The 14,093-nt window shown below is 39.7% G+C and overlaps 1 protein-coding gene across 1 annotated transcript in view; it reads right to left on the bottom strand.

Moving 5' to 3' along the window:
• Positions 1-13,618, bottom strand: part of PPP1R12A (protein phosphatase 1 regulatory subunit 12A) — a 229,621-nt gene extending 216,003 nt beyond the window's left edge. The window contains exon 1 of the mRNA XM_007953169.2: positions 13,382-13,618. Coding sequence (XP_007951360.1) covers positions 13,382-13,618 — 237 coding nt within the window. The remainder of the gene's footprint in view (positions 1-13,381) is intronic.
• Positions 13,619-14,093: the final 475 nt, after the last annotated feature.

Raw genomic sequence — 14,093 nt, 5'->3', positions numbered from 1 at the left:
AATGGCACAAAACAACAACAACAATGAAATGTAAATACTCTAGTATGTTTATCACTAGAGAGTAAAAGGTAACCTGCGTGTGAGTGTCTAACAGTCCACAGAAACACATTTTCCTACACTGTCACCATCTCTAAGACGGCATCAATTTACATCTCACAAAATTTAATCTCCTTTGCATCCTCCAAGTAATCAAGAAAATGACACATTTTTTAGAACCTTACTATTTTTGTTAAAGAACATGGTAAACTAACCACAAAAAAAGTAATTTCAGCTCAAATATGAGCTAATAATCAAGTTAAAGTAAAACTTTTAATTAGGCCAGGCAGTCCCAGCTGAGTACCTTGCTCAATAAACAAATGTACTTAAACAGACTGCTGAAAAAGTGACAGCTGAGGAATGAATGCCTTCACTTCTTTCCATGGTTTCTATTGAGTGTCATTTCAGAAATGCCTACATAACATATGACAATGTGGAATGTCTCCACCCATGAAATAGCATTCAAGCGAGCACACTTAGGGCAGGAATACAGAGCTCAAGTTTGTCTTTTTATGTTTAGCCAGCACAACAATGAGGAGGTAACCAAAATACTAATATGGTCAGAAAAGACCAACATATAGGTATCTACAGTGAAAGTGTTATTTAGGAAAAAAATTTTTTATTGAAATTGCTAGAAAATATGCATTAGGTGATAATGCTAGTAAGCTAGGGATTCCTTTTGTTTTGTTTAAAGAAAATGATTTTTAAAGTATGTTGCATAAACTATGCAAAATTATACCAGTCTTGGTAATCAGTAATAGATTCTATTTCAAAAATAAATCTAAGATCCTGATAAATTTTGACTATAATAAAGGCTGCCTTTACATTATTAATATCATAAACGTTAAGTTGGTATAGTTTTCTCAGAACTGTTCGCTAGCTCTGTTATATTTATCCACACAAACTATCATCATTTTATTTTCTATGATGAACACAGCTTTTGACACATTGTGTTCAATTTTCATTTTTATTGTGCACCTGCTAAAATAAAATGCAGATATCAAAGGAGATTTAAAGAAAAATGAGTCAAAGTCCCTACTTTAAAGTATTCACTATTTTATCTGGCGATAAGATATACTAACAATAGCAGTTAGTGTGTAAGTGTCAAACTTAGGATTTAAACAGTCAGTCAGTGTGTGGGAATGGTCAAGCAAGTCCACACTTTGTGCTTTGAGCTGTTCTTTATAAACAAGCTAGGGAAATACATTCCAGAGAAAGATAGCAATGTGCGCAAAGGCTTATGGCAGAATACATATAAAAGGCAGTAGTTCCCAAAAACAGCTTTAACCAATCTCCTGAACCCCTTAAAATAAACACTTTTCTTTTGGTCTTTACTGGTTGGTAATCAGGGGCCAGGCTTCTCTGATGATCTGGACTGCCACCATGAGCACTCTACTATATCCTACCAAAAGGACACAGGGAACAGAATTATGAGATCAGTTCATACTTCAGCTACTCTCTGTACCTGAAAGAAAAAGCACCAAAAATACTGTTGTCAATATATCCATAATTTTATTGATTGGTGTATGAGAATCAACTGTCCTTTATTTGGATATTATAACCTTTTTGTTGTTGAAATAGCCTTTCTTTATGAAATGACAATAGAAAAAGGTGACCAGGTTGCTTGTTTTTAATGAGTTCATGTAGCAAAATAAAAATTAAGTTATCCTCTTTCAGTCACTGAAATTTAAAAAATACATTGGTTCATGAAATATAAAATTCTGGGAATCAACAATTTGACTGGCAGTATGTAAATCACATTTCAAATCATGCTTTCACCTATACCCACAAAAAAAAATTCTATTGCTTTTTTTCAAGTTAAGACATATAGTACAATGTAGCTAAATTTTACAAAATTTAAATAATAGAATACTGTTATAAGTTGGGTATTCTTACTAACAAAAGGCTTCCAATTAAAATCAAACATGACTTCTATTAAAATTTTGTTATAGTAATTCAGAAGTTACTTCAGGTAACTTTAATTATCATTACATGTAATGTCCCAAGTGCTGATTATAAATATCAATGATCAATGTACAGAAAATAAATTGTAGGATATTAAAGTGAATTACAGTGATAAGCTAGAGATATTTTTTTTTTAGTATCTGATACAGGCTTGCCTATCATTTATCTCTTTTCTATAAAAAAGAGTATGAGTGTATGTGTGTGGATAAAAAAGAAAAACATTTACTGTAAATGAGTATATAAAAATGCCTAAAACAATAATGTAAATAAATATTTCAAAACCAAACTCACTGCCATGGAGTCAGATCTGACTCATAGCAACCTCACCTTGGGTTTCCAAAGTGGTATCTCTATGGAAGTAGATTGCCCGATCTTCCTTTTGAGGAATGGCTGGTGGGTTGGAACCGCCAACCTTTTGATTAGCAGTCAAATGCCTTAGGCAAAAAATGAAGATGTTTAAGCCAACACTCTGTCCTTAAAACAGAAGTATTTTAGCTGTTCCTGTAAATTCTAAGCACTTAATCAAATGTCCTCAACGTGGTCAGTCAAATTGGCTGTTTCTCAAATTTAGTAAAGATTTTAAATTCTGACATTAATTTAAATCTATTATGACTGCATTTTAATTACAATAAAAAACAAAAGTAGACAAAGAAAAATCATACACACACGTATATTTCTCTCCTTATTTATAAGAAAAGTTCCAACTACTAATCACCAACCATAATGACTGAAAATCTGAAAAATATTTCTCTCTCATGACTTAAAGGGGATGAGTGATGCAAACAGTTAAGTGCTCGACTGCTAAATGAAAGGCTGGTAGTTTGCACCCATCCAGAGGCGACTGGAAAGAAAAGCCTGGCCTATTCTGAAAGGGAACAGCCTTGAAAACCCCACGGAAGACAGTTCTACCCTGAAACACACAGCACTATGAGTCAGAACAGACTGATGGCAGGCAACTGGTCTGGTTTTTTAGCAGTGCTGGAGATCCTGGGTAGCACAAATAGTTAACGGGCTCAACTGCTAACAGATAGGTTGGAAGTGCCCAGAGGCACCTCAAAAGAAAAGTCCTGCAGGTCTACTTTCAAAAAAATCAGCCACTGAAATCTCTACAGAGCACAGTTCTACTCTCCTACACGTGTGGTCGCCATGAGTCAGAATTAACTCAACAGCAACTAGTTTTTACTACATATCCAACCAACCCCAACTCAGAAAAAATTCAAAGTAACTGTTGGAGGTAGTAGGGTAAAGAACCTAGTTTTACCCTAAGTAAGGCGGCCTTTGTCCTTGGCTCCAGAGAAAGAACCGTTGGAGCAACAGAGGTGTCTTGGTCTGAGACTTCCAGGCCACCCTGAGAATATGTGCTGGTTCGTGGGAACTGGTCAGACCAGAAAAAAAAACTCACCTGGGAGGCCGGTGTCAACTACCTTCAGGAGACACTGAGGCTGAAAGGGCTTCCTAGTTGACAAGGTACACCTGCTCTTGGGAGAATAGCAAATCCCTTAGGACATGGAACCCCACATGGGAACCCTTCCAGACCTCACCCTAAATGTCTCTTCGTTTGTATCCTTTTTGCTTTAATAAATCTGTAGTCATAAGTATGGTATACTTCCCATGAGATCTGTGAGTTGTCCCAACAAATTACTGAACCCAAAAGGGCAGCAGGAGTCAGAAAGTCAGAAACTAAGAGGGTCACGCTGACTCCCTAGTTTATGGCAGGCATCCTGAAAAGCAGTCGGAAACCAGCCGCAAGTTGATGGCCAGCAGATCAGAAGGCTGGGTGTCATGTGGACTCCCCATACTTGTAGCTGAAGTCTGCCTATATGGCGGTCTGAAGTATGGTGTCCTTTTAACTTGTGAGCTCTGAGACAGAGTCACAAAGAGCGTCAAGAGGGCAGCTGGTGACAAGGATGGAAAAGTGGGAATGTGAGGACTGGACCAATCCAATCTACATTTGTGGGGCTTATATTTATGCTATTCTACCCCGCAGAGCTCATCAACCTTTCAAGAGTGTCCCTAAATGCCAATATCCCATTTTTCCATCTTAATTGTAGAACTCCACAAACTTTCAAAAGGACCAAAAACCAAACCAAACTCACTGCCGTCGAGTCAGATCTGACTCATAGCAACCTCTCCTTGAATTTCCGAGGTGGTATCACTACAGAAGTAGACTGACCAACCTTCCTTCCAAGACTGGGTAAAAGATGGCAATTTTTTTGAAGGCAGAGAAGCAATAAAAACAGCAACTCTGGGAAGTGTTAAGGAGGGGGACATGTTGTAGCAATAACAAACCAGCATCCTACTCTCTTACCCTTAACCAAAAACTAAAAATTTCTAAAGAGTTATCTTTTAAAACTCACCTAAATAGATTTGTTAAAGTACAAGCATTTTTCTCATGTGAACAGTATTTTTTAAATGGGGTACAGCAAATAAGTAGTGAAAATAACAATTTCCTCTATTCCATCTAGAGCTTCTACTTGGCTACACTAAAAAATGCTCGGTCACAGCTTGCAATCACACTGTATTGTAGCTGAAGCACATGAAAGATGGGTTGGGTTATGACACTTCAAAGTCAGACCACAAAACTGTTGCCAGGAAGCACAAAGGCAGCAACTGCAGAGAAAGCATTGTAACAGTAGTAGTGTAGGCAATGGTGCCCTCCCAGCACACCCCATATTCAGTTAGGGCTGTCCATTGTTCAATTATTTGCAGGAAGTAATGGGCCAATTTGGGACTAGTTTTTTTTTTGTAAGGTTTTTTTAAACAGACTTAGGATAACTCAAATAAAAAGTTTTGAGAGCCATTATCATAAAGTGTTAAGAGTTTTTCAAGCTGAAGAATTATGCAAAGAAAACAGTTTATACTTCACGTTCTTTTTAATACACATTTGAATACAATTTATATGTGATCCAATATACTCCTCCATGATCTTAACATCTCCCCAATAAAAGGGTAAATAAGTTTAAATTATAAACTGAATATTCAAATTTAAACAGATTACTCATATACACAGCATTTACACCATTCTTTAACAAGCAATTCAGTACTAGCTGTTTTTAGTCTATACTCCTTTTTGGTTGGAAAACACTTCAAGTAGCCCTATTAGAATATTTTTTAAAAAATTATATTTCAGATTACTGTTTAGTGAAAAAGGCTTGCCTGAGAAGACCAAGCACTTAAGACTGCAGAGAATGAAACCTTTTACCAACAAGTCATGTATTTTACAAAAAACCTTCACATGGCTCCCCTGGAAGTTGATAAAAATTTGTATTTTAAGAGAAAAATGTATCTGCAATTCTCTGTGTAATAAAAAGTAAAAGTATAATTTTATTTTAAAATTAAATTAGCACATAACATGGATCTAATTTTGCTCTGTATTTCCCTACAGTCCTAGCTAGGAGCTCTGGTGGCATAGTGCCTAAGGCATTTGACTGCTAACAAGAAGGCTGGTGGTTCAAACCCACCAGCCGCTCCTCAGAAGGCAGACTGGGTAATCTACTTCTGCAGTGATACCACCTCAGAAATCCAAGCAGGGGTTGCTATGAGTTGGATCAACTCAACAGCAATGAGTTTGCTTTCTTTTTTTTCTGGATAGTCCTAGCTCAGGCCCTGGTAGCATAGTGCCTAAGAAGGCACTTGACTGCTATCCAGAAGACTGGCAGTTCAAACCCACCAGCCACTCCTTGGAAGGAAGGTTGGGCAATCTACTTCCATAGTGATACTGCCTCGGAAACCCAAGGCAGGGTCACTGTAAGTCGGGTCCGACTCCATGGTACATAACAACAGCAACAGCTCAGGCCCTTATAAATAGGTAATAAACTAATTTATAACTCAACTGAAAATATTTTCTATCACTAAACCAAGATGTAAACTCATTTGGATTTTTTTTAACAGGAAGGTTAAATAATTACACAATTTTTTAAAATCTCAAGACATTTTAAATATCTGCACAGAAAATTTACAACAAAGTTTTTAATTTCTTTTCTAAACATACAAGTTCTCAATAATTTAAAAAATTTAATAGGTACCTGCTATATGCAAGGACAACATTCCAAGTATCTGGATGTGAGAGTTTCAAAAATATATCTCACAACATGCAAGTAACAATAAAACTACCTATCTGTAAAAAAATCATATCCACAATAAAATCTTATGTATTTGTGAGACTACTACACACCAACCAAAAAACTCAAACCTATTGCCCTCTGAGGAGCTCTGGTAGCATAGAGGAATCTGACTGCTAATCAGAAGGCTGGTATTTCAAACCCACCAGCCACTCCTCAAAAGGAAGGATGGGCAATCTACTTCCACAGTGATACTCCCTCAGAAACCCAAGGAGAGGGGTCGCTATGAGTGGGATCCGACTCAACTGGTACTGTGTTTCATTTGCATTTTATTGCCCTGTAGTCGATTCTGACTCACAGTAGACCCTACAGGATAGAATAGAACTGCCATATACGTTTCCAAGGCTGTAATCTTTAGGGAAGTAGACTGAACTTTCTCCTGAAAACAGCTACTGGGTTTGAACCGTCGACTTTCCAATAAGCAGCCAAAAGCTTAACTACTGCACCATCAGAGCTCCTTTACTGTATAGAAGGCACAGGGAATATCCCAAAGGAGGGAGTCTCTGTCAAGTACCATAGTGCATACAAGTTCAAAGGGCAGACAGATCCCTTTTAGCTAGCAATTGGGTTGAATACTGAAGAATAACTAGAATTCTGTTAGTCAAAGAAGGAAGAGAAAATATTCCAGGTAGAGGAAACAGCATGGCCAAAGGTATCTAAACAAAAGAGTGAAGATCTTGTTCAAATGGAAGCAAGTCAAGCAACTTCTACATAGTAAAAGGTACAACATATAATGAAACCCTATCAAAGATAAGCTACAGTTAAATGGTGAAAAGCTTTAAATGTAAATTTAAAGAGAAGTGACACAATCAAAGCGATACTGTTAAAAGACTGTGATCTGACAGCCAGCTACCCAGAGGGACCGAGTAGTTGAACCTGTGGGCTCGGGACCATAGTCACAGGGGACATCAAGCTCAACTGGCATAACATACTACACAAAATACTGCTCCACCTCCTACTTTGGCGAGTAGCGACTGGGATCTTAAAAGCTTGTAAGCAGCCATCTAGATGCATTGATGGGTCTCGCCTCGTCCAGAGCAAAGAAGAATGAAGAAAACCAAAGATTCATGGGAACAATTAGTCCTAGCGACTGGTACACCATGCGATCCGCAGCCTATACAAGTATGAGAACCAGAAGAACTAGACGGTGCCCAGCTACCACTGTCAATCACTTGGAGGGGAATCTATGTAGGAGATCCTGGATAGAGAGGGAAAACAATGTGGAACAAAACTCAAAATCATATGGGGGAAAAAAAAGGGGGAGGGGGACTAGGTTTGCTGGTCTGATAGAGCCTGGTGGAACTACTGAGATTATGGCCCCTAGCTGCTTCAGGTCTGGAATTGAACCCACACCTGTGGATTCCAGCCAAACAAAAGACAGGCATATGAGTTGAACAAACTGAGGTAGATACACTCCTTGGAGAGAACAATCAAGGGAGAGAGAAGGGCTATTCATGCACAGGGAGACAGCTCAGGAGGCAGGAGTGCTTGGAGGGATGGACACAGGGAAGAGGTAACTATCAGGATAAAGTGGGAGGGGAGCTGTTGCATTGTGGTAAATTGTGGTCAATGTCATGAGACCAAAGCGTATGTGAGCGGGCTGCATAGAAAGTGAATTTGCTCTGTAAATTTTCACCAAATCACAATGTTGTTGCTGTTGTTATGTGCCGTCGAGTCAGCTCTGACTGACAGCGACCCCTCCTTGGGGATTATTATGGAAAGGTTTTAAATTATGAATTCAATTTCCTGTGGTTCATACTGCTTCTTAAATCTGTGCCTTTATTTCTTTAATTGTTGTTGTTGTTATGTGCCATCGAGTCGGCCCCAACTCATAGCGACCCCTCCTTGGGTTTCCAAGGCAGTATCACTACGGAAGTAGGACTGCCCAACCTTCCTTCCGAGGAGTGGCTAGTGGGTTTGAACCGCCAGCCTTCTGGTTAACAGTCAAGTGCCTTAGCCACTACGCTACCAGAGCTCCCAGTCCAAATCACAATAAAAGAAAAAAAAAAAAAAAGACTGTGATCTGATAGCCATATGTATGGATTGCACAAAGAAAAGTAGAGGTAAAAGCTGTTACTCTACACTGTCAATAAAAAATAGTGAACTAGGTTAACAATGATAGAAGGAAAAGAACTGATGCAAAAGAGATTGTGAAAAAAGCAAACACAGAGCTAGAATACTGATTAAATACATGTAGACAAGGGGAATGAGTAAACGATAATTAAAATATTTAAAAGTTTGATCTAGAAATTAATGACATCATTAACTGAAATAGGGACATTAATGAGAAGAGTAGGCATATGAGGAAAGATACATAAATTTTGTTTTTGGCTGAATTTAAAGAAATTCCTCACACTACAATAAAACTGTCTAACAACTCAGTAAGACTCAGAGTCAAAGGATGCTTGCAAACTTTAACAATATGAAAACATATATACCTAAACTAATTTTAAATTATAAAAGTAGATTATAAAACAATTACAACTATGAAAATCAATGTTTGAGCAATAAGGATATTATGAAAAAAATCACACAAGTAGATGTAAATAGTCACTATTTTACGACAAAGGGGGTTGACCTGTATTTTCTGTATTACTACTTAAAGATGAGTCCCTGGGTCGTGCAAATGGTTAAGTCAGAGTTAGAGTACACCCAGAGGTACCTTGGAAGAAAGGTCTGCTGATCTACTTCTGAAAAATCAGCCATAGAAAACATTATGGAATACAGTTCTACTTTGACACACATGGGGTTGCCATGACTCAGCATCAATGTGAAGGCAACTGGTTATAGTAACATCCATTCAGGCAACATCTGACGGCATATACATCTGTGGTCCCACAATGTATTATACAGTTCAGAAATCCTGATTGAGAATGGGAAGTAGTGAACTCAACAGCTTCCCACACGCAACACGTTATCTCAAGTGTCTTGTATACAAAGCAATTGTGCTGCCAGGCATTTAATGGTACAATATATGTATAGTCTACAATACATGTCTATATTACTGCCTTACGTATGTATTGTACTATACTATCTAAAAACTTTACAGTGTAACAGTGTATTCTTGACTCAAAGGCAGCAGCATCCAATCATGTGCATCACGTGCTTAAGGACTGTAGTGTTCTCTGATTTTATTTCAAAAATACTACTACGAAGTGCACCGCAGCTCCCAAATGCAGCAAAATCAGTGCTAGTGGTAGGAGCAGCAAGTGGCAAAGGAGAATATTGACTTGGAACTGAAACAGAAGATTATTAAACAAGGTGGAAAATGAGTGAATGCTTTTGCTCCTGATTTAGGCATGTTGCACTCAACAATTTCAAGAGAAAACTGGCCAAACTGTTAGCAAAAATCAGCTCCACTGAAAGCTACAAGGCTAATGAAAATGCAAGAAAGACTTAATCAGGTATGTAAAAATGGCTAAAGACGTAGATTGAGGACCAAATACAAAAGAGAATCCCTCTCAGCACTTGGACATCACTGCTAAAGAACAACCCTTGTTAGAGATGCTTAAAGGAAAAGCAGGACCAATGATATGGTGTGTCCAAATCACACAACTTGCTATTTCACTGACCATTTGTTTGGTGGATGTTAAGCAACACATAGCTATAGTGCCTATCAGTAGAAAAATGGAAATGAGGAATTGGAGTTCTGAAGAAAAGTGAGAGCTGAAAATTTACTTGGAATTCACTAGTACAGAGGAAGTAGGTAAGATTTTAAGGTAAGATCAAAAGGCTAAAGACATAACTAACTTATAGATACGAACACTGCTGGAGGAAATGTCAGTCCTGAATTTTAGGTATACCAATATCATTAAAAACCAGCAGTAAAGCATAACATGTTGTTGTTGTTGTTAAATGCTGTCGAGTCAGATCCGACTCACAGCAACCCCTCCTTGGGTTTCCGAGGCAGTATCACTAAGGAATTAGATTGCCCCATCTTACTTCCGAAGAGTGGCTGGTGGGTTTGAACTGCCAGCCTTCTGGTTAGCAGTCAAGTGCCTTAGGCGCTATGCTACCAGAGCTCCTAAAGCATAATATAGACAACCATATTGCCCAAACCAAACCCATTACCACCAAATTGAATTAGTCTCCTAAAATCTTTATAAAGTACGTTGAACTATAGATACAGATTATACATGACAAAACTCTACCAGGTAGCTACAAAATCAGAAGCTGATTATTGCACACTGATAAAAATGAAAATCCACCCTAGGCCTCAGTTCAACATAATGAGAAATTTTATCATATATTTCAGTACTGTTTTCTATCTACAGAGGGAAAAAGGCTATTCTTGAGACCAAGATATGGAATTTGACCAGAAAAACTGCTCTTTCTCTTAAATGCAGGGTATATTTCTAACACAAAAAGAAAAGCTGAAAACTATCTTCTACAGTATCTAAAGAAAGAGCACATTCAACTACTTAACACAAATAACTTTAAATATAAGTTATTTGTATTACAAATGAAACTAAACTATTAGATTAACAAGTATACTTGTGGGTTGTAAACATCTAAAACATTCCTCCTGATAATGAAATTTACGATACTTGACCAAAACCAAGAAGTAAATAAAATATTCCAAAAGACTAAGAATTAATCTGGTAAACATATCTTAGGTATCTTAGATCTTTTGAGAATTTAAATAAAAGAAACTATCTACTACTAAAAAAAAAAAAAAAATCAACGGACCATTTTAAGGTTTTATAATTTATTAAAGCAAGCAGCATTCAGATAATTTCTTAAAACTTTAATATTGTTGGGGTTCTTTTAAAAAAAGTTTATTTATCACCTTTATTATATGTTGTCCTGGATTTGCCCAAAGTGAACTCCCTGTTCTCACAGCCACAATGGGAAAAAAGTACAAGATTTGATAAATGAGAAATACCAAGTGGAGAAAACAGTAAAAATTTTAATGTTTGATGTTTTAAAGACTTTGCCTTCATTGCCTTAAGGAACGTGCAGATAAATTACAAAGAGATACTATGTAAACGGATTACTTATAAACTTGAAATTTCTACTTAAGTACTTGTCCAGTAAAATAAAATACTCAATAAAGGCTCCACTTAAACAATGCCAAATTAACAACTGAATTCATTAGTCAGGAACAAACTGATAAGTGTGATAATTCTTGTAACACTGTACAAATGGGGAGGGGGGGAGACCTTGAAAAGCCTGTTAAGTGTATTTTCTCCTTTAGTACCTAAACCAGTATTACATTAATGCAAGTACTGGAGATTTTCATCTTCCTACAAGCCCACACAACTGGATCCATCAAACCAATACAACTGGGTTCCTCTCCAATAGTATTAAGTTTAAATTTCTATTTGACAATTTGAATGAGACACTGATGTAAGAAATTATCCAATCATCCTGACCTCAAAATCAAACCAAACCCACTGCTGTCAAGTCTTATGCGACTCATGGCAACCCCTCCTTGGGTTTCCGAGGAGGCGGTATCACTACGTAAGTAGATTGCCCAACCTTCCTTCCAAGGAGTGGCTGGTGGGTTTGAACCACCAGCCTTCTGGTTAGCAGTCCAATGCCTTAGGCACTATGCTATCCTGACCTCAAGAAAATAATTAATAGCTGTGTCTTTTACAATTACACTGAAAGAAACTTGAAAAGATTCATTTTACATAATTACAACATCATTTTGAATACTGAAAGTTTCAGTGTCAATGTCATATTTTTATAATCTAGAGTTACGCTTAGCCTTAAAATAAAGCAAAGCCAAATAAAGTTTGCTATAACTTAAAGGAAATGAGAAAAAGCTAAAGACCAAGTTATAGCCTAAGTACCACATTCTGAATTCCAGATTTATCCAGCAATTTGTCTGTCATTTCAAATCATCCAGTCAACTTTGTAAACAAAGACTATAAGCTAACTGTGATATGAGGATTCAATTAAATAAAACTTAAAATGATCACGATGGACTTAAACAGGAAGCAGTGAAAGAAAAAATACTGCCACACACCACTTTTAGAAAGACAGAAAGCTAACACACATGAAAAGGTTAAAGCCTTTAAGTTTCGACCTCCCAATAAGTTTTTGCTACTATTACTTGAAAGAAAGCTGCAATCTCCCATATACAACCAAGTAACTTAGAGTTCACAAATCTCTTCATTGTCAGGGGAAGCTATTGCTGTAAAGTAGTTTTCTAGTAATCACAAGCTGCTAACTAGGAAAATGGAAAGAGGTTATGTCTTGTTACCTACTACCATCACTTAAAAATTGCTTTTTATACAGAACCCTCCGTGGTTGTGTTGCTTCTGGTCTGTTAAACTCAAAGCAACATTATCTCTGGATTGCCAATAGTTTCTCCTTATTTGGCTAACATTGAGAGATCCCAATCAGACTACTATAAAACTTTAACGTGCACAAAGCATCCATTTTGAGAAAAGTTTGTGGCCAGTTTTCCTTTTTCCCATCCCCAAAAGAAAAACCAGATCTCGGTAACTAGCTTTGAAGACTGTCTCGTATTTATTCTCCTCTTTCTAAACCTAGTGTACAGCCCAAGACCTGGGGCTCAAGGATCTTTGACACTGCAGCAAACTCTTCAGCGAGTCCAAGACTTCAGATAAGCGTTCCGGCCCGGAGGTGGGCAAGCACTTTTTAAGGCGCACTTCCATCCCCTCCCTGTTAGCGGGTGCAGATCAGCTAATTACACCCCGTTTTCTCCTCCCCAGTGACCAAGAGTAATAAAAGAGAAAACAGGAAATCGTTCGCTCAGGGCACTCGGCTTAGGGCTCTCGATTACTATTATTATCGTCATCTGTAATCAAGTCCTAAAAAGTACAACAAATTCAATGCCCACCTACAAGCCAAAGATGTCCATCTGCCCAAGTGTCTCTAATGTTCCTTATACGTTGTTTTCTTCAGCATCCCCATTCCCCAAATAAATCTCTGACAGCCGGGCCAGGCACAACACCCCTTCTCGTCTCAACCCCAAATCCTAGACGCAGGTCCATAAATGGCCGTAGGACCCCAAGCAGACCACAGTCCCTTTCCCCTCCGCCCGGAAAACACTAGGTTCCCAACTCCAGTATCAACTGGTCTGAAGGGGGCCTCAAGCCCAGAGCCCTCCCCTACACTAACTCTCTCCTCCTCCCTCCCTCCGGGGAAGCCGCCCCCTCACCCCACAACAGGGAGCCTCTCCTGCAGCCCCCAGTCTCTGTGAGGCCCAAAGCCGAGGAGAGGCCCTGGCGAGAAGCCAGCGGAGACCCGCTGGGTCAGGAGAGCGCGCGGCGGGGCGCACAGACCTGGTGCAGAGCGGTAAGTCCGTCCACATTGGCGTAATTGATGTCGGCGCCGCGGTGCAGCAGCTTAAGGACCTCATCCGTGTCGCCGCTGGAGCAAGCAGCCAGGAAGACGGCGCCATCGTCGAACTTCACCTTGGTCTTCTGGCGCTTCACCACGGGAGGCTCGAGATCCGTCTCGGAGCCGATCCAGCGCTTCAGCTGCTCGTTCCGCTTCTGCTTCGCGTCCGCCATCTTCATCCCTCTCCTGCCGCCGGGTCTTCTTATCGCGAGGGGGGAAGGGGGAGGCAGAGAGGGAAGAGAGGGGAGGCAGGGGGTGTGTGACTGTTTCTATGATTGCGGGCCAGAGGAGGGCTGGGAACCGGGAGGAGACGCTGGAGACTTCCAGTATCCCACAGAGCACTGGGGCGGCGCGCCCGGGCAAGCGGACCTCCCTTCCTACCACAGAAGCCCTCCCGCCCCTCGCCCGGCCACCCGTCACCGGCGGCCACAGTAACGTAACTTCGCGAGATCAGAGCAGGGAGGCGCCCTTCGGCCCGTACGCATGCGCCCTGGGTCTGCGTCCGCCCCAGGAAGAGCGCTCACGCGAACTGCGGTGGGGGTGCCCTGGTCACCGGAGGGAAGCGGGTGTGGCCCGGGCCGAGAGGGCTGGAACCAACCTGGGAGGGAAGAAAGGTTGTCCTGCCCGACTGAAGGCTCCCTGGGTTCTGAAGGC

The sequence above is a fragment of the Orycteropus afer genome, unplaced genomic scaffold (genome assembly GCF_000298275.1).
Source record: "Orycteropus afer afer isolate SDZICR_OR568_19922 unplaced genomic scaffold, OryAfe1.0 scaffold00375, whole genome shotgun sequence".
NCBI lineage: Eukaryota > Metazoa > Chordata > Mammalia > Tubulidentata > Orycteropodidae > Orycteropus > Orycteropus afer.
This window is presented reverse-complemented; position numbering and strand designations above follow the sequence as displayed.